Below are 27,228 nucleotides of genomic sequence, written 5' to 3'. Positions count from 1 at the left end.
ACTTTATAATGTTATAGGAAATATTAGTCTATATTAGATATCATACCTAAATTCAAAGAGCTCATATCAGGTAGGATAGGTAAGACACTAAAACAATTTTAAGAAGAATGGAAAAATGCAGATAAAACTCTTATCAAATGTAAAATGTGATATACGCTGAGTGGATGCTTACCTATAAAGCTCAAAACCTCCTGAAAGTCTAACTGATGATGTATTGATTCATTGTGGGGAAAAGTAATTTAACCTTCACATACACTCATACAAAACAAAAAGGGACCTGGGGATGTACCTCAGTGATGCCGCTCCTGCCTGGCAAGCGCAAGATCCTGAGTTCAGTCCCCGGACTTCACATGTGAAAGTAAGTTCATACAGAAATGCAGATTTCAGAGTGAATAACAGATTTATACTTGCATTCTAAATATGGTTGTTTAAAATAATCTGCCATTTATTTTCAGGGTGCAAAAGAAACCTTTGACAGATGAAGGCTGATGACCAGGTGGTTTCCCTCAGCTAGTCATTTGTAAGAAGTATTCACTTTAGAGAAGGAAGTATGGTAATACCAGCTCTTAAAACTACAATATTAAATCTTCCTCAACTCAGGAAGAGAGTGATTAGCAAAGCTTATGTGTATTAGCAGAACGGTCATGGTTTGCTCAAAGGTGAATAGCTGAAATTGAAAAGGGTGTAGAGCCACAATCAGGAAAATTATTACAATGGCCATTAAGACCAGATGGTCAATAAAATATTGCCAGAATTAAACTGCACGATGCCTCCATCAACAGCTACAATAAGAATTTAACAAATACATCCACATGGAATTGAAGTTTTCATGGCTGAGCTATGACCTCTAGCCTCAAAGAGGTGGCATCTAAAGGGATAGACAAAAATTAAAATAATTCTAATGAAAGAAAAAAAGAAATACAGGTAAATGTGCTACCAAAGTGCAAAACATGCAAGTTAATTTTGCCTACAGAAGTTAGAAAAAGTGTTATTGACTAGTGAATGACAGGAAAATCTGGACATCTAAATGGCAGGGGAGTTAAAAAAATACAAAAGTACAAATGTGATTACAATATGCAGTGAAGGTTTGAATAAAAAATGTATCACAGTGAAAAGCACATTGTCTTTAGTCCTTTAGTCCACATACTCCCTCTTGCTTCAAACATGCTTCTCTGTCTACTTTTTGAAGCGTTCTAGAAGTCTTCTTTCATACATGTTTTTGCAACATGTGATCAAAATTACAGTGACTACTCCTGCTGCATGGCAGCCAATAGGAAGGCAGGCTCATAAGTCATCGCAGTGCATCTCCACCCACCTTCTCACCAGATCTGGCACCATGGACTTCCAGCTTTTTCCAAAAGTCAAAAGGAGGAGAGTGCAGCTAAAGACACTCACAAAAGAAGACTTGCAGAACTGCTTCAGAAAGTGGCGATAAGAATGGGGATAAACTTTTTGGAAGTGAGGGTTAAGAACTCTGAAGGAAATTCATAGTGAAGTATATTTCACTGTAATTTTTTTTAAATTTTCATACTCACTGTAATTTTGTTATCACACCTTGTAAACTAACTGGTATTTCCTCCTGCTGTGCTCCTCCTGAGTATATAATGCCCTCTCCTTACAGTTCTCAACAGCAGGCTTTTCTGCTTTTCCTCTTTAGAAATCCTCTCCATGATCCCTGACTCAGTGGCTCAAATTAAAATCAGCATGGTGTCACCATCTTAGCAATAACTCCTGCCACGTGCACTCGAGGGAAATGTGGAATTCTATATTTTCTCCTATTGTTTTTCCTTTTCCCTTATTCCCCTTTCCCTATCCTTTTCAATGAAGTCACCTTCAATCACCTTCAATTCAAAATGTCACCTTCCATTAAGCAATCTCGTTTCTGTTTCTGTTGTTGATGTAATTTTTGTTGCTATCTTTAAATAAAGTCATCAAAAGCAAGATGATAGCTTGCCTTGGTTTTCACTTATGGTTTTGACACTGATTGTAACATTATAGAGTGGCACATACTCACTTTCAAGAGAAATGGGAGAACAAATGGTGACCAAGGAAACGAACATTGAAACAGTTCTTTCTCTCAGCCTTCTACATCTCTATTGAGTGACATCATTTAGTCACTTAATCTTTCCATTTCCTAGACGGACCTTCTCTCGCTCAGCAATAACATCAGAATTACCGCAATGTTCAAATGAGATAGTTTTTACGAAAGCATGAGGAGAAAATGAGAAGCACCCCACAATAAAAAGCTTTCATTAAACATTAGGCCAAGGACAGTGTCATATCATGAAAAGCTCAATTTTTTTGAAGATAAGACTTAGATTGAAGTCATGATTCTTTTACTCACCAGGAAGGGTTTATGTAGGTCAATAACCTCGCTAAGCTTAGCTTTTCATTCTTGCCCTTCCTCGTAGCTGTGAAATTTAAATACACATCTTACAAAGCTCTTTTAAAAATAATGAAAACTATATTATTTGTACAAGAACAGCCTTTGATACTGCTATTATGACTATCATTGACATAGCTACCCTCACGACAAGTTATATGACTCATTAGAACATAGTCTGACTTAAAGGAAGGAATTGATCACTGATATAGACTCAACTACACTTGCTGTGGGTTAAGGTAGAGTTAAAATAATATTCGTGTTCATATAATTGGACTTGTGCTTATTTTCATTTAAAGTCATCTATCATCAATTCATGAATTCCCCAATTCACTTTAGATATTTCAAGTTTATAAAGTAAACGATGGTGTAGTAAAAAAATAATACCTTCTGCAAGTATTTTAATCATTATAAATAATTGAAATGTCATTCAAAAGTGTGCTGAGTGTATTACACTCTTCACTAAAATGCAAATTATTCAAATTGCCTTATTTTTCAGTATCATTTTTTTTCCAGATGCGATGTTCAGGTTCCTAAATTTTCCAAACCGTTGAGTTACGGCTTTATTTCCCAAATGCTGTTATTCCGGATGTTACTCTCATAGCTTTCTTCTCTTTTCTCACTTCCTTCTTCTAAGCTGGGGTGAGAAACTGTGTGGTAGACAGAATGGTGAGGATTGAGACAGAACGCAGAATCAGAGGAGAATATTAACAGAATGTAACAGTCACTTCAATGGGATGGTCGTGTACACTCATGAAGAAATAAACCTTACCTCCCAAAAGGCGTGACCTCCGCCTTTGGCTTCTGGGAGGTAATTGTTGTTTGCCTGAGAGGCACGAACCAGCCAAAGATGACCAACCGTGATTTAAGGTTAGAGCAGGAAAGAAACTATATAAGTAATCAACCAGTCAGGACCACATCTTGGAGCTCCTGTAAAATCTCAACATGGAGGGCTGGGGATTTAGCTCATTAGTTCCTGCCGCACAAGCACAAGGACCCGAGTTTGATCCCTAGTATAATCTTAACATGGAGCCTCAGCTGAGTTCCTGCTTGGCAACAACTCATGAATGTCCCCACACAGGCAAATGGGAGGAGTCACATGGTGACTTCTACAAGAAGAAAAAAGATCTGTAATATTTAGTACTTTTGCAGAAATCTACCCAATGTGCTTCTTCTTTTTGCTGATTTAACTTGTAATTCTTTTGCAATAATCCACGGTGATGAGTATAATAAAAATAACTTGCAGTGAGTTGTCATTCTTTAGAATAAATCATTGAACAAGAGAGTTGTTTTATGGACCCTAAACTTGCATTTAGAGTCAGAAGTGTAAGTCTTGGGTCTGTGACTTCTAATTTTGTACTTTTCCCAATCTTCATATAACAGCTAACGACAACAATATGAACTTTAAAAAACTTCAAGAAAAGGATGTAGTCAAGCACGGTGGTGGTCCACACCTCCCAACACTCAGGAGGCAAAGTCAGGTGGATTGCAGAGAGGTCAAAACTAGCCTGGGCTACATAGTTAATTCAAGATCAGCCTGAACTGTAAAGTAAGACGTTGTCAAGGTGGGGGGGGGACAGGGGGAGAGAGAAGAAAAAATTATCTTGTCTATCTTATGCACATTTGTATGATCAGTGTATCCTGCCTGGCTTATGGTAAAGCTCCAATAAATACATGTGAATGAATTTAAGGTTTAATAAGATTGACTGTGAGGAAAAACTAACATTTGAGCAGTGATTTTATAAGACCATCAATAAAACTTTGATCAATGCAATCACAGTCAATTAGTCAATTTTGAAATTCAACAAGTCTTTATTGAAAACTTTCCTTTACCAGAGAATATGATTAATTCTATAACTGGACAAAATAGGTGGTCCAAGTAAAAAAAAAAAAAAAAAAAAGATATAATTCTTGTCCACCTGAAAAATAGAAATCAAATGCTGGGAAATTAAAGAGATAGCTTCTGGTTCTCAATGAGAATGCATAGCAGGTAAGAAAATGTATCAAGTAACACAAACTGCATTATAAGAAAGATTATGAATTACAAAGTTACAGTACAGGAAAAGGTAAACTTAACTGGGTCACCAACATCATTGCAGTAATATTATTTTTAGCCTTCCTATATTTTAATACAAATATCATCTCAGACAATAATTAGCTAAAATAGATCACCAATTTTCTAGCCACAATTTAAAAATAATATAACTTTATAATTGTGTACCGTATGTTGCTTATCTGCAATTAATTTATGTATACAAGGTTCAGCCCAAACTACTTAAATTTAAAAAGGTATTGATGTGAGTAAATTTATAATGAAGGATACAAAGAAGGGACTTGTTTAGGCTTTGCTCTTTCTGTGCATGATAAAAATAGGTTATCGGCCTTCATCTCCTACCCAAGTGCAATCACTTGGAAAAATTCAGGTGGTGTTACAAACCTTTGCAAAATGTATGAGGCTTAAAGGACTAAAACATTTAATAATTAAATTCAAAACTAGTTAATTTTTTTTTTTAATTTAAGGACACTCTGTGTAAGGTAAAAATTGTGGAATGATCTATCAGTAGGCTGTGACAAATCACAGTATTTCCTGAAGAAGGAATTTCAGAAAAAGTTTCTACCATTCATAAGTTTCTTTTGTGTGGGAAGGTGCAGCCTTAGAGAATTCATTTTTCTACTTAAGAAAAAAGTGTTACCTAATGTATTAAAATTATTTTTTATACCCATCCAAAAAGGCACATTTAATTTAACAAAGGAACTGAAAAACTTATAAGTAGAAAAATCTTCTCACTGAAAGAAATTACAGAAAACATGAGTAGAAGGAAAGATAATGCACGTCAAAGAGGCAGACTGTTTTATATTGTTAATATGCCAATTTAAAAGAAATCTTCATATTCAATGCAATTCCTATAAAAATTTTTGATTTTTTTGCAAAAAATAGAAAAATCCATGAATAAATCATATGAATTTTCAAATGATCCCAAATAGCCAAAACAGAAAAAGATGAATAAGCTAATAAAGTCATAAACCCCTACTTTCTGACTTTAACACATATTACAAAACTACAATAATCAACCAGCATGGTACTGGTATAAAGACAGACATACAGACAAATGAAACAGAATGGAGAGCTCAGAAATAAACCCTCACACTTATAGTCACATTATCTTCATCAAGCATCTGAGACCAGACACAGAAAAAGTTTCATTAGAAGTGATGTCAGGGAAACTAGGCATATTTATGCAAAAGAATGCCACACGTGCCAAAACCAGCAGTTTGAGATCATCGAAAGCTCTAAAAGGTTCACTGTCACTACCTTATCCCATACTCAAAATACCTCAAAATGGATTAAGACTTGAAACCGTAAATCTCCTAGAAGAAAACACTAGTAAAGTTTCATGGCTTCATGGTTTGGCAGTGTTTTCTTTTACCAAAGACAACAGGAGCAAAAATAAACAAATGGGACTTCATAATATTTTTAAAATTCTGTATACCAAGGAAATAACCCACAAAGAGAAGATGAAGCCTCTAGGATGAGAGGAGATAATTTGATATCTGATAGAGAGTTAATATTTATACATAAATGGGACACGCATGTGAATACCAAATCACCCCTCTCATGTGAGAAACAACGTGTACATGAGGACTGAAATGTATAAATAGATAATGTGCAAGGGGAAGAGAAGATGCAAAGGGAACGGGGAAGTGGGGGTTAGGGGAGAGGAGCGAAGGGAAAGGAAAATGGGAGAAAAGAAGGAAACACGGAAACAAAGCCGTTGCAAATACAGAGGCGTGAAGGGTGGAAGGAAGGGACGGAGAATGCGAAAGAACAAGAACTGAGTACGTCACCTGCAGATGCAAAGTCCCAGTGACGGATGTGAGCATCATACACACCTAAACCGGACCGGTGAGGTTCGTGTGTGAAAAGAGCTAATAGACTCTACATGCCGCATTTGCAACTCTGCCACGGAAAGGAACAACAAATGACTCAAAAAGGGGCAGAGAAATTGAGTTGGCTGCCTGTGAGAAGACATACAACGGACATGGGAACGAGTACGTGAAAAGATGTTCAACATCACTAATCGTCAAGAAACTTCAAAGCAATAGCATAGTGAGATGTCACATCATACATAATAGTATAGCTACTACCAAACAATAAAAATCTCATAGGTTATCAAATAAGGGCTAAGGACAGACAAATTTGAACCTTTGTACTGTGTGAATATGAGAATATAAGATAAAGTTGCTGCTATAAAAGAGAAAATGGAGTTTATTCAAAAAATTAAAAATCAAATTATCATATGATCCAATAGTCTCATTTCTGGGTATTTATCTAAAAGGATTTAAATGAGGGTTTTCATTGCAGCATTAATTACATAGCCAAGAGGTAGAAGTAACCTAAATGTCCAGTGACAGATGAACAGATTTTTAAAGGTGGCACGAGTACATATAACAGCATTTAAGAAAATGAAGGAAATTATGCCATGTGCAGCAACATGGATGGATGTGGAGAACATTTTGCTCAGTGAAATGAGCCAGCGACAAAAAAAAAAAAAAAAAATCTGTGCGTAATTCCACTTGTACAAACTGTCTACAGCAGTCAAACTCAGAGACAAAATAAAGGACTGCTGCCAGGAGCCAGAGCAGAGGAGAAAGGGCCCTGTTCAATGTGTATAGAACTTCAGTTTGGCAATGCGACCAAAACTTACAGAAATGTATTGCACAACAACATGCATTTGTTTGACACAACTACAATATACCTTAAAAAGTAAAGTTGTTAGATTTTACTTTATTTTACTGCAGTGAGAGAGAGATTTGTGTTTCAAACACATACACTTACTGTGTCCTAATGGATATCAAGGATGAAAAAAAAAAAATGATGAGGCCTGAAAGACTTTCCTGGATGGAAGCAAGAAAAGGGTCCCTGCAGAATACAGAGAAATGCACCATACAGGTTACAGCCCGCAGCACGCAGGAATTCAGGCCCTGAGGAAATGAGTGTGGGCCACGATTTACTGCAGTCAATGGATGGAAATAAAAACCTTCTATGCTACGTAAAGCAGGCAAAGTCAGGCTAGCTGCTCTAACAGAGGCTGGGATAGCATTGTTCTGCTGCAATTCTAAAAATGTTGAACTAAAACCTGCTCCTACAATTTTGCTCATTGCAGCCACAGACCCACATGACAGGAGCGAGTCTGGGTCAATGTAAAGCCCAGCCCCTGTTCTCACCCCAATATTTCACTAGGGTAGCAGCCTTGAAAATCTCATTCTTAACTAAGGATACTGGAGGCTGGTTGGAAGCAACACAAATGATGCTAGAAATCAGAGCAAGCTTCAGGGGAGAAAGCAAAAAGGGGGGCAGGACACAAATGTACCTAGAGACCGTGCTGGTAGTGTAGTTGAGTGGCAGAGTACTTGCCTAGCACAAGGAAATCTATGGGTTCCATTCCCAATACTGCAAAAAAAAAATATCAGTAATTAAAATATGAATTCAAAGTCTGACAATGTATGTTAAGAAAACTCAGAGAAGCTGGGCATCGTGGAACACACCTGAGTCTGAGGCAGGGGGATTACTGTTTGAGTTTGAGACCAGCCTGGGCTACATAGTGAGTTCCAGGTCAGTCTCAACTACATAGTGAGACCCTGTCCCAAAAAACCAAAAAAAAAAAAAAAGAAAGAAAGAAAGAAAGAAAGAAAGAAAGCAAGCTCAGAGAGATAGATGAATTAATAGCTTTCCGTAAAAGGGGGAGAAGCCAGATAATTAAAAACAGAAAGCAATACGTCAAAAATAGATATTAAACAGACACCATCCAACATCAAATCAAAACAACAAACATTGTGACTGAAATCACAAAGCAGGTGTACATTCTACATGAGGTGAATATGGAATTTTCTAACTCAAATCTTATAAAGTGCTGTCAGCACCAGAGATTGGAAAGCGTGAGAAGGAAAGAAAACACATACGGGATAGGAGTTAAAATTTTCCAGAATTGGAGAAATAGGATTGTGTGGATCACAATACATTCCAAATTCCAGACTGAGTTTGCAGAACATTAAGTATAACGAGAAACCAATTTTTAAGTTTCCATAGAGATTACATATCAAGGGAAGAATAGGAAACTGGCAGCAAACTACCCCTACCCACAATCAAAATGCATGGCAGATTCGATCCCCGGTACAAAAAAAAAAAGAGAAATAGTATTCATGCCAGAATCCAATGGGGTACAATTTTCTGCATTTGGGGAAAAATAATGTCTAGTAGGAATCAAAACTGTAGGTCAGGAGTGAAAGTGAAGGGAGGCGTTTACATGAAGTAAATGAACACATTCTCACCTACAAAACAAGAGATAGAATGGAAAGTAGATTCAGACCACATTGGATATGCTCAAACAAAAAGCACAATCACAGAATTTGTTATAAAAATGGTACAATTTAATGACTAGCTGCAATAACTATTTGAAAGTACGATGAAGCAATTTGGCAGAAAAGACTAGTATTGTTCATAAATAGCCAAGAAAATACCCCAAAGCCCATGAGCTGTTTGGAAGGACGGAAGAAACACACACAAAAATAATTTCTCAAACTGTGCAATTATGTATGGATATAAAAATATGCATGATCGCTGACAGAATAGAAATATGTGCTTCAGTTTTTAAACAGGTAGAGGAATTCACCAAGAATAGAAACTTCAATATTGCAACATAATTTTAAAAATGTATATTAAAAAACTAAAAGCTACAAGGAGAAAAATGAATCCAAACCCATCAACAGTTTCATCAAATGGACATGTGTTAAACTGGCCTATTAAAATAGATTCTTCGGAATGGGTATCATACTCTAGTTTTATGCTCCTTAACAATCATCCCATCTTTATTCTTTTCCTGTCTCTTGGTGAAGAGGAAATCAGAAGTAATGATAGCATCAATTTCAGGCTGAAATATGAATGGAAGCAGATAAATGATACTAGATAAGTGCTACCAATTGTACATGTCTCTTGGACCCTCAATCAGCCTTTTTGGAGCCTCTTCAGTTTGCCCAGGGAAATTCTCTCTCTGTGGATCACAATTTAGTCTCCTTTTGGTGCACTCAACTCCAATTTTCATAGAAAAGAGGAAACTGCTATCCAAAGGACTGCAAGTCTTCATGCATACAAACACACCTTGAGACAGCCAAGACTAACAGCAGGGTTTACTCAGCAGAAGCCTCCAGCCCTGCTTGCCGGCTGCTGCAGGATACCCAGGGCAGCAGTGGCACAAGGTGTGACGAGACCTTCTCACTCCAGCACTGGACCCTGCTACTCCTACTACAAGGTCTGCAGGCCTATGCTCCTGGTTTAAATTTGAGAACCAATATTTACCTCAATTAGCCCTAGCCAGAAAGAACATGGTTCTGAAAACAGAGATCCAGATGATCAAGGTCAGGGCTGCTACACTTTCTCACTAATGGAAAATTATTCCTAGTACTACACGATACACAGGAAGGGTAAGCACAGGGATTATCAGTATGAGGCAAGTCTAAGCAGAGGGGAGAACTGAACATCTACATATCCCTAGCAGGCGACTCAGCAGGTGAATACTAGCTTTATCGAGGTCTAAATTCTATTACAAATAAGCCAGTCCAGTCAAAATCTCAACAGTTTCTTAAAGTCCTCTTCATCCCATGAGCTCCAGGGTCCTGTGTCTTAATCCACTTTTGAGTTTGTTGTTTATTGCTTTTCTGGGTTTTTTGTCACTCAGGACTGAACCAAGGGCCATCACGCTGAGCTACATTTCCAGCCCTTTTCAATTTTTTTTCCCCCTCCAGGTCTCTAAGTCATTCAGTTGCCTGAGATATGTTTCAACTTGAGCTCCTCCTGCCTCAGACTTCTACGGGGCTGGGACTACAGGCACAAACTTCCACAAGTGGTTTTAAGCCCAGTTTAAAACAAGAAGAGAAAGAACTCGATTCTGAAAAAGCTATAAAGATGAAATCTTCCTGTTTCCTCACCATTCTATAAACACACGCGTACACACACACACACACACACACACACACACACACGCACACACTCATGCACAGTCTCCAGACTGCAATACAGTTATCAGATTATATATATTTTTCTTTTTCCTGAATTTTTGGCAATCAGTTCTATTCCGATGATATGAACTCTACATCTCACGACCTTTTCAATATAATGTATGTAATATAGTTTACCTTTACCTGCTTCTTGGATGACTAATTAAATTTTTAAACACTATCTCAATCATCTCAAAATTTTCGCTGTCATTGCTTTCAAATGTTTTTGTGAAGTCAAACCAGAATTACTCAAAACAAACTATTATCCCCCTCTTTCGCATTTTGATTAAGAATGCATTCATAATAAGTGATCATGAAGAACTAATATAACAATGACATCCTACAAATGAGTGAACACTGCATACTTTGAAAATATATTTAAGTTTAAGTATTTTTTGAGCAGCGGCTTGAAAACGTATATGTGCACATTAGTATATAAATACATGTTAGATCTGAACATGTTAAGGAGTAAAATAATAACTTTACTTCTTAAAATATATGTTTTGTTTTAAAGGACATATAGTAATTCTACGCAATTATGGGTACAGTGTGACATTTTAAAATGTGTACAGTGTATAACAACAAGGTCAAGGCTGAAACGCAGCCACCATCTCATTCATTTTAGTATTTCTACTCCGAGAACATACAAACTACACTGAGTTTAAATCTAATATGAATGACAGATGTATTGTTCATAAGCAAATATAATACAGCAGAAATTCATTTACTTGAAATATTGAGGGAGCCTAGTAAAACTATCCACTAAGTAATTTACAATCAATTAAACATATGTGAACTTTCTATGTAATCTCATATAATAGATTGAGATCATAGCAACTTAGGGCAGAAATCTGTGTCTGTGATTTTGAAGAATGTTTTTCATTAACTGCAAATGGGCACATTCCTACATGAGAAAGCAGAATTGCCTATATACATACAACATTTGATACAGCCACATTCTCTCAGTGTATAAATTATTATTTTTGAGAGTGACATAATCATCAGAACAATGTTAAGTACTTTAAGATCTATCAGTGCTCACAATGTAGCTGTGCAATTTTGCCAGTTTTAGATTTGAAAGATATGTTAAGCAGGTTGATGGCCAATGCCAGAAATCAAGCCAAATAGAGAAAGTGATTTATCTACTACGTGTAGATAGTAACTGAAATGTAAATGCTACACACATATCCCTGCCCCCAATCCAGAGCTGCCTTTGAATTAAACAGTTTTTCCAATAATATGACACACTAGATGCCACAGATTGATGAAATACAAATAAAATCTCAATGTATTCTGAAAAGTCTTTCCACAATAAGATGAAGAAGATTCTCAGAAAACTCGAAGAATTTCCCCTCTTGAGCCATCTTCTGTGCTTGAAGGTTGGGTAAGACAGGAAAGGAAAAATGTGTTGCTCTTTGAATTAAACAGAAAGGTACAATTCAAAGATGGGGTGTACTCTAGAAGAAGAATCTAAATGTAGAGAGAATCATGTCCATCACATGGAGAGTAACTGGCTCTTTCTCATTCAGTAGGACATGGTCTTCAAAACGCTAAATTATAAATTCTGCATTAAAATCTTTAAAAACTGCATTAAAATGATTTACATTTTCAAATTGTTTTCCTAAAATAAGGTCTGTTTCATTACCTCGGGGCGAGTTTGCTCACACATGTATGTGCACAGTATGAGGTACTCACAGAGCTGTAGAGATAGCCTTCACCATTCATGGCCACGTAGAGGCTGGCTTTCACCCCTTGAATGGCCACCACACGCAGCCCCACAGGAATTAGATTGAAGAGAGCTAGAAGGACAAAGAAGAGAGGGAAGCATTAGTGAACTGGTGAATAAATTAGGTTGCTGCTTACAATGACTTTTTTTGAGAAATAAAATCTATTCATCAAAATTGATAGGGAGAGAGAGAGAGAAGGAAACAGAAATGGGCTAAGAAGGGGGGGCTACTTGGCTTGTTCTCTTGTCTCTGCAACACCATTAATCATCCATGTAAATTCAAGTAAATTATGTGACTCGTTTAGAATGAAGTGTTGGGTGCAAATGTCTCAAAAATTCCCTTTGAGACTTGAGAGTCTAAGATTCCTCTCCTCAAAATGAACACACACTCAAATCGTATAAGATGATTATTTTTTTCAAACAAACAAATAATCGGAATCAAAAAGTTCGCAATAGTGTGAAACAAATTTGTATTCAGAATTAACAATAAAGTAAGACATTTAAAAATATCCGCCAGGGCGTCTCAATGTCAGTGTTTTCCCTGTGGTCCTGAGCATTATCTTCAACACAAAAGACTAATGTGAAAACCAAGCACTCATTAGTAGAAACCATGGGGAGAGATCTTTTCTCGTCCACTTCTGAGTGTAAATAAAGATACACACATGGATGAATTTATGTAAATAAAGATACATAAATGGATGATTGATAGATAACATATCCAGGGGAATATATACACATCTATAAAAACATTAAAAATCTACTTGACAAATTTAATTCAGCATCCTAATGCAAAATGAGAATATTCTCGCAATCTTTAAATATTCAACTTATCTATAGGCACACTCAAAGAAATAACTCACATGCTAAAAATAAATTTTGAAGTATCATCCGTGTCTGTAGTAACAATGTACTACTACGAATTGTTTTGTTGCTACTCTTCTAGTTGCATTTAAGATTACAAAGTGAGCATAAACAAAAGCCATTATCCCTACCCTGAAGAAATTTACATTACTTATGACAAGAAAGCAATGATATGGTTAAGCTCTGTTAAGCTCTGTAGGTGACAGTACAAATATGAATGAAATTTCTCCTGACTGTATGCATAAGAGAATGTCTCTGCAATTCACTTTAATATCCTAACTTGGTTAGATGATTTTTATCTTTGACTTCTACAGATAAATTTTTTATCAGTTCTGGTCCTTTTGATTTTGAACAAAAGATACACATAAATTAACCCAACAGCTACTATTAAACAGAAACGCCTCTATTTTTCTGGATTATCTAAACTTGGTATAGTGAGCTATACACATACACACAGGTACAAAATACACAGAAACACACAGTGCTTGGAGTTCAGTCAAATGTTCAATGGAAAGCCAAGATGACGAAGCCTTAGATCAGATGTTTAGTGAAGGCAGACTCCATCCCTACCTGCTGGCTCGGTTTCTTCACATCTTGAATGTATTTCCTCATTTGTTGTGAAAGTTCAGACTAAATCTCAGGGGTTGCTTAAGGATTAATTGTTGACGTAATTTAGATCTGCAGTAGTTTTTGTTCTTTCTAGAATTTTAACATTGTCTTTGTGCTACTAAAACTGCCTAAGAAATTTAAGACCCTGAAGTTGAGAACAAATGCTAACAACACTGGGGAGAATAAGCTAAGGCATACAGAATAACCTGATACAGTGTAAGCAATGTAGGATTTAGTTGTTTAATGAAATGTAATATATATATTCTTTATGATGCAAAAGTTCAGGAAAATGGAGACCTGCGCAGATTGCAGTATTCAGAAACTGCTTTGCAAAGGATGTAAAATCTCAGTTGACATGAGAAGGGGCAGAGGTTGAGTGACAAAGAACAAAGATATTTTGTGGGGCAGGAAGTCAGGCAGTTTTGCAAAGTAAGGAGTAGGCAAGAAAGTAGAATATTTAACACGTATTGGGGATAAATTGAAAAAAGGTGAAGATAAATAACAGACTATTCTAATCGAAAGATTGAGATTTTATCAAATGGGCAACAAGATTTGTTACTCATAAAGACTGGGGAAGCAACAGCTTATATGAATGTGAGAGAATAAACCAACTACTGAGTTACTCGGTGCTAATTCATTCATTTCCCCTGCTTGGCTTGGTTTCTGTTATCTGTGAAATGAGCAGAGTAACTCTGACTCCATGGAATTTTCAGGAGAGTCAAACGCATCCTATTCTTGAAAGTGTTTTATTAACAGAAACGCATCCTCGTGTTCTATCTGAGTTATTTATAGATAATACCTGCTTTTTCTGATTGGCAAATAATGGTACCACAAGATTGGTGCAACAACTGACAGCCCTCAGTAATGCTTTTTGAGTTTAGACTCACAAACTTGCTGAACATTTTAAAGAGATAAACTCAAAGTTGTATATCATTTAATTTTCAAGGTACAGATAAATCCACCAATGCATTTCATCTTCAGCCATAAAAGCTATAAGAGAATGCTGGTTAAGTTTAGAAGGACAGACAGATTCAGGGAGGTGATTCCAGTACAACTACATCTGAGAAAAGGTTTTCTGACTTTCTGGAGTTTTATCTGTCTAAGATAACATATTTCCTCTTTTTTTTTTCTTTTAAGTTCAATGTCCTTGAATGTTCATTCTTGTTTTCTGCTAAATAAATAGATGGTATAGCTGGATTTTCCCGCATGTCCAGTAGCTAGAGATAGCTTTCATGGGCCAGTCACTTATAGGCAGATGTTTCTTAGTAAGATTGAAGTCATTTCCCTTGAAAACAGCTTGTAGGTCTCCTTTCCTTCCCTTTTAAACCCTTTCCCTGCTGCTGTATAGATGACAATGTACTTGGATGACCTTAGACCATTATAAACAAGGGCTCTCCCTGAGTATGCAATGGTGGGTAAGCTGAAAGGAGCTGAGTCCCTGGGAGTTCTGTGGAGCAGTGGCAGAATTCCAGTATTCATTTACCTAACTCTGGCTTTTATGAAAGTGAAAACATTATTTTAGTCTGCATAATGCAGAGCCATCCTAATCCTCAATGATAGAGACTGCCAGGGAAAGCAGAATCAACCTGCAAGGCAGTAATTAACTGCGAGGTGCTTGTGCATTGTAAATAAAAGCAGCTAGTAGGAACTATCAAGTGCAATGAGAGTTCTTTTGAAAAAGAAGAAGGAAATCCAAAAATGTGGACAGCGTCTTTCTAAAGGAAAGACTTCCCAGAACAAATGCTAAAGATATTGGCTCACATAGTTGAAACAAAGAAGCAAACAACTGGAACAATTCCCCTATGTGAAGAGTTTAAGGAAGCTGAGCAGGGACAAGCACAAGAAATTTGTGTGAAAGTCTTACATAAACCACAAGGTGACAGGTGTTTTCAGATGGTATGCGATGGGAGACTAAATCCACTAAAAAAAAATTAGTGAAAGATTTGAAATAAGACTTTTTTGTGGCAAAGGCTAAAGACATTTCTCCTTGGCAGAGCCTTCTTCTGTCTCCTAAAATCCCCCAAAGTGGCCAATGACTTACTCTTCTCTCTTCAGGGTAGCACATGCTGGCTCTGGCTCACAGAAGCCTTTGCTATTCAGTGAGAATTTCTCCTCATTCTGGTCTTCCTCTTCAGCCTAAAGGCCAATTTCTAAATGTGCAGTAAGGGACCCTTCACTCCACGCCACTCTTCAAGATCCTTTCAGCTCCACATGTCGTGGACCTGCTAAAATCTCAAGTGAATCCTTCTTGGACATAACGCCTTTTACCACCTGGCACCAGCCTGCAGTTGCAATTTAAAACCTGCCATCCTTTCTATCCAATAGAAACTGGCATCAGAGATATTTCACCATTTCCTAAGTTCCTTCCCCATCACGTTTCACCAGGCTGGATTCTGTCTTCTATCTTTTTCAATAAAGACGATCTCCCCACTTGTAAATTTGTCCAAGTCTTTTCACCCTTTAAAGCTCATTTATTTGGCTTCCATGTGAGTCTTGTTCAAAACCCTCAGAGATAATGCTATCCTTTCCAGAACGGTCTATGTCTTGTACATATAACCCTGTAGTGGCACCGGGAACATACACCGTATCTCTTTAGTGGTGTTAGAGTTACTCTTCTGCCCAGTGCTCTCCATCTATTCAATGCAAGATCCTTAGTTGTAGTCTCTGCGGTGTCTAGCTTTGTTACAAGTAACATGGCTTATATTCAATAAATGCTACCTGGTTATGAAGGTCATGAAAGGTCATTTCTTCCTGGAATTTTGGTTCCCTTACTCATATACAAGTGTTTTTTTAAGTAAAAATAAGTTTAAACTTAAAGCTTCTCAGCCTAACATTCAAAGTTATACACAGTCACAACACAGACTTTTTTGCTACACGGCATCATTCACTCTGGTGTATTTATTTACTGCTTCTCATAGTTTGATCCTTCTCTCTTTTAAACTCCATATTTTGCATATTTTTATTCAGCTACTTGGAATGCCATTCTTCTCATATTTTCACACTGAAAATCCTGCCATGCTTGAAATGACACACCAAATACCAAATGCTCTTGCTTATCAGCTGTCCTAGTCATGGATCCAGACTATATTTACCACAAGTTGTAATCTTTCTTTTTTAAAAAAAATCTGTTTCCTCTCCCAGGCACAGCTAGACTGTAAGCTCTTCAAAACAAGGACACATGTAAACTATACTACGGCAGTAAGTATGGAAGGTGGGGAGAGGAGAGAGTGAGGATCTATTTTACTTATATTTGGGAGTCCTGTCAACATCTTCTAAATAAAATAACATTTTTTAATAATTAAGCATATTGGTACACTGTTGAGATACATAAGGATCACATTTGTCAAAGGGAATTTGTACCTGTACATGGTATATCTCGATTCTTCTTTTTCTCCCGTTCCCCTCCCTGCTTCCTCCCATCCTTATTTACAAAAGCTTTGTTCCCTTTTTTTCTTTATTTTCTCATTTTTAAAATTTTCCTTTCCTTCCTTTTCCTGTTCACCTTCTACAGCTCCCCTTCCCATTTAAATATTCTGTGTCACAGTATCTATTATACATTTTAGTCCTTATTTACACTATGGTTTCTCGCATCATAAAAAACAGTGTGATATTTAAACGTGTCCAATTTATTACACATGAGAGATGGTCTCACTGTACACCTGATGGCTACAAATGTCTCTTCTTTATTGCTGAGTAGTACTACATTGCATTTTTTTTAAAAAAACACATTTTCTTCATTCATTGGTTGATGGGTGTGTGGGCTGTTTCCAAATTTTAATTGTTAGAAACTGTGCTGCTATAAACATGGGAGTGTATTTATCACTGTGGTATGCTACTTTTAATTCTTTCAGGAAGATAGCAAGAAGCTGGGTCAAATGGAACTTCTACCTGTAGTTTTTCAAGGAAGCTCCATACAGATTTCCACAGTGGTTACACCAGCCTGCGCTCCCACCAACAATCCAGAAGGGTCCCTTTTCCCCCAGAACCCTGTCAGCATTTGTTTATTGGTTGATTTCTTGATAATTGCCATTCTTTGTGGAATGAGATGAAATCTCAGCGTTGTTTTAATTTATATCTCTTGAGTAACCACTGATGTTGAAAATCATTAAAATATTTATTTTCCATTTGTACTTCCTCTGAGAAGTGTCTACACAATTCAGATGCCCATTTGGGGATTGGGTCTTTAAATTTGGGGGTTTGATTTGTTTGTAGTTCTTTGTATATTGTAGATATTAGTCGTTTGTCAGAGGAACAGCTGGCATTTTTTTTCCTACTCTGTGAGTTGTCTTTTCACTCTGATGATGATTTCTTTTGAGCAAAAGCTTTTTAATAGGATGAGATGGCAGTCGTCAATTGTTTATAATATTTCTTGTGCAATCAAGCTTTTGTTCATAAATTCTTTGCATGCACTTGTGTCTTCAAGCATTCTACTATTCTCTCTTTCAGTAGGTTTAGTATTTTTCTTAATATTTAGATATTTGATCCACTTTAATTTTAGTTTGGTGCATAGTGAGAGACATGGGTCTACTTTTACGGAAACTATAATACCCTGAAAAAGGAAATGGAAGAGGATACCATTAAATGGAGATACATCCTTGCTCTTTCATAGGAAGAACCAACATAGTAAAAATGGCCATATTCCCAAATGTGTTATACAGATTTAATGCAATCCCAATCAAAATATTAATAGCATACCTCACAGACTTAGAGAAAATAATCCTAAAATTTATTTGGAACCAGAAGAAACCTAGAATAGCAAGATCAATTCTAGGCAACAAAGGTAAGGCAGGAGGCATGCAATCCCTGACTTGAAATTATACTAAAAATTACTGTGATAAAGACAGTATGGTACTGACACAAAACAGACCCAATGAACGATGGAACAAATTAGAAGATGCAGAAGCAACTCCAGACACACTCAACCGCCTCATCTTTGACAAAGAGGCTAAACACCTTAATTGAAAGAAAGACAGCCTCTTTTACAATTGGTGTTGGAAAAATAACATTTAAATGCCAGCTAGAATAAAAATATCTTACTAAGTATTTGATTGAGCATTTCTCAATCCCATCCTTTTCAAAAGGCATGTCTCATTCTGAACTGTTTTTGTAAAGTTCACTCTTCTATTTGACTAAATGAAATAGAATTGCTGATCTTGATCTTCATAAACCAAACTTAATCATGGTAACAGATGGGAAAAATACAGTGAAAAGATAAGATAGTATCTTCAAATGGTAGTGGGAAGGTATATTCACATGCAAAACAATGAAAATGGACCAGTATGTTACACAAAATATCAACTCAAAATGAATTAAAGACTTAAATAAGACACCTGAAATTATAGAACTCTTAGAAGAAAATAGAAAGGAAACACTTCTTGGCATTGGACCTGGCCATGATTTCTTGTACAGGACACCAAAACACAGGTGACAGAAAAGCAAAAGTCAACAAGGGGGGACATTTAAAATGAAAAAGCTTTGCATAGCAAAGGACATAATGAAGAGAAGGGAGAAATAATCTTCAGAATAGGAGAAAATACTTGTAACACAATACAAAAAAAAAGGCATAATTTCCAAAATACATCAAGATCTCCTACAACCCAGTTGCAAAATGTAAACAAATAATCTAATTTAAAAATAGGCAAAGGGCCTGAATAAACATTTATCGAAAGGTGATATACCAATGGCCAAGAGATATATGGAGAGTCTCAGAATCACTACTCATAAGTGAGTTACAAGCTGGGAAGCTAACATAAATATATCCAAATTGTAATAAAGGATTAACTTTAATAAATCATAATTCAGGAAGAATTAAATTATATTCTTATATTTTCTATAGGAAAGGTATTATAAAGTTATTGGCATATAAAAATATATCCAAATATTATATATCCAAAATCATCTAGCAATTAGTTTAAATATTTTATTTTCCTGGATTTTTATAGACCTAATGATAATTTTCAGCTTTTAAAATTTAATTTCTTATTATTCATATTCTTACTCTACTCACTTTTTTTACACCTAATATTCATTTCATAATGTTATTTTTTTCCAAATGGTACGTCAAATGACACAAACTTTAAAACGACAAAACCTAACTCAGCTCAGAGTAAAATTTAAATGAAAAAATAAGAGAAAAGTAGCAAATGAAGAGAAAAATTATAAAGATTGCTCACTGAATGCCAAATTTTTTCCCAAACATCCTGGTAGACATTTGACATGTCAAATGTCATTTTATTGTAAACTTCATGTTTGACCACTTGTCTTTGTTTCTAGGTATATAAAAGACCTAACTTTTTAAGCTCTACCTTTTAGATACAAACTGAGTAAGTGATAAGATGAAAAGTGACTTCCTAAACCTAGAGTTGGACTCTAGTCTTAGTCAACCAAAATCTCGTACAGAAATCTGTGATTATCTCTATGATTCCCCTAATTCAGAAGTTATTTATCCTTTCTATAAATACTTACTGATGTATGCCAAGTGTTATGCTTGTGCTGGAGAAAAAGTAGTGATCACAGCAGATGTGATTCCTAGCGAATACACTATAATCTGTGAATCTTTCTGAAGTTTCCAGTACTCTGCGGTTAAGTTGAAGTCACTGGAAGCTTTTATTACTCTTCTCATAGACTTGGTTTGAGAAGTTCTGCTCAATATTTGCTGGATAAACAAACGGATTATTTATTTATTCATAGCTTTTCTAGGTCTTATTTCCATAGTTGAGCATGTTAGAAACACTGAAGATAAATTTACCACATGTAAAAAATATTCAAATATGGCATATAACGAGAAAGCCAGAAAACCCAAGATGCATTGAACTGATGAGAGAGAAACAGAGGTACAGAAAAACAGAGAGAAGAGGGTGGGGAGAAGGGAAAGGAGAAAGAAAGAAACAGAGAGAAGGGTTGGGGATTTAGCTCAGTGGTTCTGCTGTCTGCCTCACAAGTGCAATGTCCCGAGTTCGATCCCTGGTACCAAAACCAAAACAAAACAAAAAAAAACAGTTATGTTCTACTGAATTTTACTACTTGTTTATTTTCCTTACCAGATTATTGCAATAAAAAGCAAAAATACATGAGAAAACACTGCATGGCAACCAATGAAACTGCAGAAAAAAAAGAAGAGGAAGAAAGGGAGAGGAGAGGAAGGAGGCAGAAAAAAGTTCATTATAATTTTCCTTTGGAACATGTAAATTCAGTGCAGTTTCAACTAACATCTAAGGGCATTACTATTTCTTATTTTAATGGTGAACGTGTACAAACAGCTGCATTTTACAAATCTAGGTTGATTCTTTAGAATGTGCAATGAAAAAGAAATAATCATATGACCTATTAAAAACCCAAATGCATGAGACAGAATGAAGACATTTGTGATTTAATCTGAGCTCATTTTCAATGTCAGATGCTCTTGAAAATCCATATAGTTTTCCACATTTCAAAATGCTTTAAATAATGTTATTTTGTTAAAGTGCGTGTAACATTATGTGAAACAAAATCTAAACCTAAATGCAAGTTGGTTCCAGGATACTCTTTCTCCTGTAATCCTGTAGCCCCTTAAAATATTTGGCATTGTGGTATTTGTGAGAATTTTAGCTGGTCACTCAATTGGTTTCTCCTTAGTTGTGAAGTGAATATTTGTTTCTCGTATGTATCTCTTCCTGAAGACAATTCTGTATTCATTCTTCCCATTCTCAATAGGAAGATGCTATTATTAAATATTCAGCAAACTAGAAGACAGTCTAAGCTCTTAAATCTTCCAATGCAAAAGTACTTATATAAATTATGATAGAATGTAATGTTCACCCAAGCAAACTGTTAATTCATTCCTTCATCCTAATTCCACACTCTTCTATAAAACGCACGTACCACACTACTTTTCATAGTTATACATTTTCCTGAGTCTCCCTGCAAACTCAAAAGTCTTCAAGAAGTATTACATTTGCTTTATTTATCATTATCATTTTTGGCATGTACAGTGCACTGTATAGCAGAAGCCTAAACAATTCTTACTGAGCTGCATGCTCTAAGACAGCACTTATTGTGGAAACTATTCCTTTACCTCTCCAGTCAAAGAAACAAGAGTAGGATGAGGGCTGAACTTGAGTTCAGGAGATACATCTTTAGGTCATCAGAAGTTTTCTATAATTTAACAGCTTTGTGACCTTGCTGACTTCAAATTATCTAACCTTTCTGAGCATTTCTTTATGATCAGTTGGGATAATAAAAAACAAACCATGTCTTCAACCGTAAAAGTAAGATACAAAGCATTATTATTGCCAGGGGTTTTTCTTTTTGTTATTGTTATTGTCTTCTTCAAATCTATAACTTTCATAATGGGAGTTGGTGATGGGAATGGGTGATCCTTATTCCATATTTCATTGCTTAAATGCCGTAAGAGGAACAAAAGCAAGTTATTTCATCTTATATCACTGAAAATCCATTAAGCAAAATGACTATATATTTAATAGAACAACATATAACAAGTAAAAATCAACATACTTCAGGCTATGTTGAATTAGTGCTGTGAGTCCAATGCCCTACTTTATAAACAACTGGTACAATAATCCAACCGACAGATGTAGTGAAGTTTTTTTCCCAGTGGTTTTTGACTTATGGAACTAATTAGTATTTGGGAGTTTAGAGGCAAACGTTTTTCTTCTAAGCATCGGCTGACGGCAAAAACCATGGGTTTTCAGCGTGGTGAAAATAAGCAACGCAACGATCCTTTCCTTTGTCAAAAGCTAATAGGTACGTATGTCTTATATCTGGAGGAAGTCCTGCCGTTGGCTTTTAATGCTGATAAAACTGTATAACCTTTCCTATGATACTTCGAAGTTGCATAATTAACGAGTCAGTTCAATGTGGTTCTTTTTTTTTTAAAGATGAAAAATGAAGCACTGCACTGTCGATAATGAAAGCAAATGCCTGTCATCACTCATCCTGTGCAGCCCATTTGTCTTACAGCAAAGACTTGTCTCGCGGCCTGATTGGAGAATTCAATGAACAGTCCAGGTGTCAGGCATAAGATCAATGAGCAGAAGGAAAGCATCCTCCAAAATATCTCTGCATGTTTCAACGCTTTTAGATTTGCATCTTCCACCAAACTTTCATTACACGCTGTGTTGGTTTTATTAACACTATAGCCTATTGTTTACTCATTAATTTAACACATATATTCCAAGCATTGTTGCAGGCACTTGTAATACAGGGATTTAATGTATGTATGTATATACATATATATATATATGAGAGAGAGAGAGAGAGAGAGAGAGAGTACCTGACATCAAAGTGGTGAAATTCTGAAACAGAGAAAAAAGAGAATTCCATGTATGTATTATGTGTCCACCTCTACAGATCAAAGAACCAAAGCTAAGTTTTACGGTCTCTCCAGGGTCAAAAAGTCAGCCAATGGAAGAGCTAAAATGTGACCCTAGGTCCTGGTAGTTACAAATTTATAAAATACCATTGCTTTTAAGAAATGAATGAGAAATTCCACTGTTCACAATCCAACTAGTTATGAACACAGTAATAGAGAACGTAATAAAGAAGATTGGAATCTTTAAAAGGAATTTTCAATCAAAAGCAGAAATATCCTTCACTCAGAAGGTACAAAAACTTTATATTCATTTAGTTACAATTACACACAGATGATGTGAGCACATTTATTTGAGTTCATTTAATATGCTCAACTTAAACTCTGTACTTTGTTATCCTTAATTACCAAAGTCAAAATGTATATTTTTTAAAGAAATGGAAGGATCAAAACAGAATTTGAAAAAAAAAAAGATTTTTTTTTTAATCTTTGTTATTCTCTATTTAAAAATCTCTCCTAGGTCATCTCTTCTACATGCTCTAGTTAGAAAATCTTCCAAATCACTGCATTTCATTTTATTTTCAAGATTGCAATTGCTCAAAATTTCCATTGGTTCTCCATTCCCTACAATATAAAGCTTAAAATCCTCTAAATGTCAGTGAAGGCACAATACTTCTATACAATCTCTTTCCAAACTAGCTGCCTTACTTTTCCCAAAAATGAAAGGCACATTCTCAGCTATGTAATTTTGTGCTTTCTTATCTGAAATTCATTTCTCCTCATCTTAGTTTATGTATTTTGTTTCTATTCTTCAAGACTCAGTTTAAAACCAACCTTCACAGAGCACCACAGTTTTCGGGACTTCCTATATCTGAAATCTGATGTTTCTTCTGATCCCTAAGTGCTTTAACATCTTTGCATTTACTTTTGTTTGACAGAAAACTGTGAACTCCTCCTCCATTATGGGATCAGACAAAAGCCAGGTGTTTCAAATTCGTTTTCCGCAACCCAGCACTAGAATGCAGTTGGTCCTCAACACTTTGGTGTTACTGAAGCTGAAGCAAGCACCTGATAGGCAGAGATGACAGTCGGATCATTTTACTGTCGACGCCTGAAACAGTGAACCAGCCCTTGCTGCTTTCACCTTGCCTAGAGCTTTGGGAAAAGGCCAGATCTCAGGCTTCTTGCAAGGAGTGCTGAACGAAAATTTGTACTTTAACAAGATACTCAGGTGATCACTATGCATTTAATGTTTGAGAAGCACTGTTGTTTATGATTTTATAACTCTGTACTAAAACATGGCTATCAAGAATGACTCTGAGGTGGCAAAACATTTGGAGCCACTGTTTTTGAGTATGGATATATGAGGGGAGATGGGTTATCTTATTTTGCATAGGAAAAGGGGGACTTTCCTTGCTCAGATTATCGGCAATATCAAGGCCTTTGAAGATGTAATTCTGACATTTTCAGTGGGAGCCTCTAACTGTAGTGGGCCTTAGACCTGTCCAAATTGAACTTTGACCAATTCTTTCAAAGACAAGGAGGCTGCGTCTAGAACCTGAACAAAAACTGAAACTATAGATGCGGTGCAAACATGGCTTCTTGCACAATTCATCAGAGCTCTGCTCAAGTCCTTCTTTTTCCCTGAGGTCACACTTCAGCCAGCAGAGAATGGTCATGTACACATTTCCCAAGGCACTTCCTTTCATGAGTGTAACTGTAATATGATTAACTTCAAGCCCCTCCTTAGAATTTCCACTTTGTTTAAACTATGCTTTCAAAGTGCTAAGCTCCTCTCCCAAGGTTGTACAAGTAGAAAGAGGAAAGATGTATTAATATCTATATAATATCTACAACTATCTATACTTACAATCCTATGGGAAGTTTGTAATGCTGCAAGACCTCCTCACACATGGGGAAATGACCCTGCATACATACTAAAGAAACAGTAAAAAAAAAAAAAAAACATGATGTCTCCTGGCAATGGCTCAGTAAAGGTGAACAAAAGAAGCTCTCTGGGTTATTTTTGTGATTCAACTTTAATACTATGGAATGTGTTTAATAATGCCATACAGACATATTTTAACATGGATATATGTTTTATATTCTGTTTCAGTGTCAAAAGAAACAGATGTGATCAGTGAAGCCTCCCTAGATCTTGGCTGGATGTCTTCTAAGTATCACTCTGTTAAGCTGCTGAATAATATATGAAAATAGACACACACAGAAACGCGCACGCACACACACACACACACACACACACACATCTATACACCCCAAACTTCCCAAGCCAGATATATGATATATGCAACCAGATTATTTAAGGCCTTTTAAAATTATTTCACAATTGTTTCTAATTCCATAAGGGATATTAATTCATCAAACATGATGAAGAAAACATTTTTCAAGTTCAATACTTAGCCTGTTTAAAGTAAACCATCAAAATAGTTTGAGATTTCTGAATATTGTCTTCTTAATATTTAAAAAATATTGGCAGATGAGCTGGGCATGGTGGCACATGCCTGTAATCCCAACACTCAGGAGGATGAGGCAGGAGGATCACAGGGAGTTCAAGGTCAGTCATCTTAAACTGGAGATTCCTCAAAAAATTAGAATTAAGGTCAGTGATTTAGCTCAGTGGTTCCACCGCCGGCCTCACAAGCACAAGGACTCAAGTTTGATTCCTGGTAACCCCCCAAAAAAAATTGGAATTAGAGGTCCCATTCAACCAAGCTATTCCCTTGCTAGATATCTTCCAAACAGAATTCGAAGCACCATACCACAACGATATATGTGAAACTCATGTTCATAATGGCACAGTTTGTAATTGCTAAATCTTGGAAACAACCAAAATGCCCACAAACTGATGAATGGATAAAAAAGACATGGTCTTTTTATACAGTGAAGCACTACTCAGCCATAAAGATAAACTTGAGACATTTATAGCTAAATAGATGCAATTTGAGACTATACTCAAGTGAAATAAATTGGACATGTACATGTAAATATTACATTGTCTCTAGCGTGAGGAAATGAAAGGATAAACAAAGACTGAAAATGTATAATAAATAATATTAAATAGGAAGAAACTGTTCAAAAGGAAACTGTGAAAGGGGGAGATGGGAAAAAATACATAAAAGAAGAAAAAAATGGAAAGCTTTTGTAAATGGGGGAGGGATGTTAAAGACAGGAAAATGGAATGGGAGAAAAAGAGGAATCAAGGTATATCACATAGGTACAAACTCCCTTCAATGAATGTGAACATTATGTATATTTAAATTGTACCAATAAAATTAATCATTAAAAAATAAAATAAAATTGAGTCACTAAAACTCCAAAACTCTGATATCTGAGATTTCATCTAAATGTCAAAATTAAAAGGCAAATTTTTACTTTACTCAAAAAAATCAAATGAAGTACATGAATTCATAAATTAAGGATGAAGGTTAGTTGTGATATTGAAAAATCTTCCAGTATAAGCATAACAGCACATATGTACAAAAGTGTTGCTCAAGATTATGATAACCTTGTTTAAAAAAAATTAGAGGATAACTCACGTTTATCTTTGTTTTTCCAATCCAACTTATCTATAGGTGTGATTTCACACATAAAAACTCATGACATATTTGTAAAATATGGTTAACACAAGAAGAAATAATATTTTTATAATTAACAATGGCATAGCCTTCACCCTTCCAAGAGTGCATGCACGTATTGAGTAGGTAAATAGGATTAAGTTGTTTTTTAATTTATTGGTACAGTTTAGGTATACAGTATGCTGACATTTGTTATTGAGAATTTGTACTTTTACATAATATATCTGGGTTCTTATTTTTTCCCCATTTCCCTGCCCTCCCTTCAACCCCTCTATCCCTCCCTATTTACAAAGACTTTGCTTTCATTTTTTCCTTTCTTTCCTGTCTCCTAAAGGTCCCTGTTGAGGGACAGGTAATATCATTATAATTTTTGGCAGTATATTCTTATAACAAAAACACAAAATTTCCTTGATAATTATCCTCAGCTAACCATTTGGATCATGTTTCTCTTCATAGTTTAGCAATCCAGGCTTCTGCTGGCTTTGGCTGTGTCTGTATACTTGGGATTGGTGGTATCAAAATATCATATGTTTGGTGTTGTATAGAAAACATAACTGGATGACTAAATTTCTACATTTTCAATTGGGTTTCTGAAAATCAGACATAGAGCATGTTCAAACATGTTTCTTTATACTGAACTCATAGTGAATATAATATATTAATAAAATATGAAGAACTAAATATTTATAATTGA

At 35.8% G+C, this 27,228-nt stretch overlaps 1 protein-coding gene across 3 annotated transcripts in view; it reads right to left on the bottom strand.

Moving 5' to 3' along the window:
- The window catches only part of Fgf12 (fibroblast growth factor 12), a 533,750-nt gene that overhangs the window by 176,822 nt on the left and 329,700 nt on the right, over nucleotides 1-27,228 (bottom strand). For all 3 annotated transcript variants that reach the window (XM_019207502.2, XM_010624099.2, XM_010624097.2), the window contains one exon: nucleotides 12,131-12,234. In XM_019207502.2, coding sequence (XP_019063047.1) covers nucleotides 12,131-12,234 — 104 coding nt within the window. The remainder of the gene's footprint in view (nucleotides 1-12,130; nucleotides 12,235-27,228) is intronic.

Source organism: Fukomys damarensis, unplaced genomic scaffold, assembly GCF_012274545.1.
Source record: "Fukomys damarensis isolate Sample0158 unplaced genomic scaffold, DMR_v1.0_HiC HiC_scaffold_12, whole genome shotgun sequence".
Classification (NCBI taxonomy): domain Eukaryota; kingdom Metazoa; phylum Chordata; class Mammalia; order Rodentia; family Bathyergidae; genus Fukomys; species Fukomys damarensis.
The sequence above is the reverse complement of the archived record's forward strand: the minus strand, read 5'-3'. Positions and strand labels throughout refer to the sequence as shown.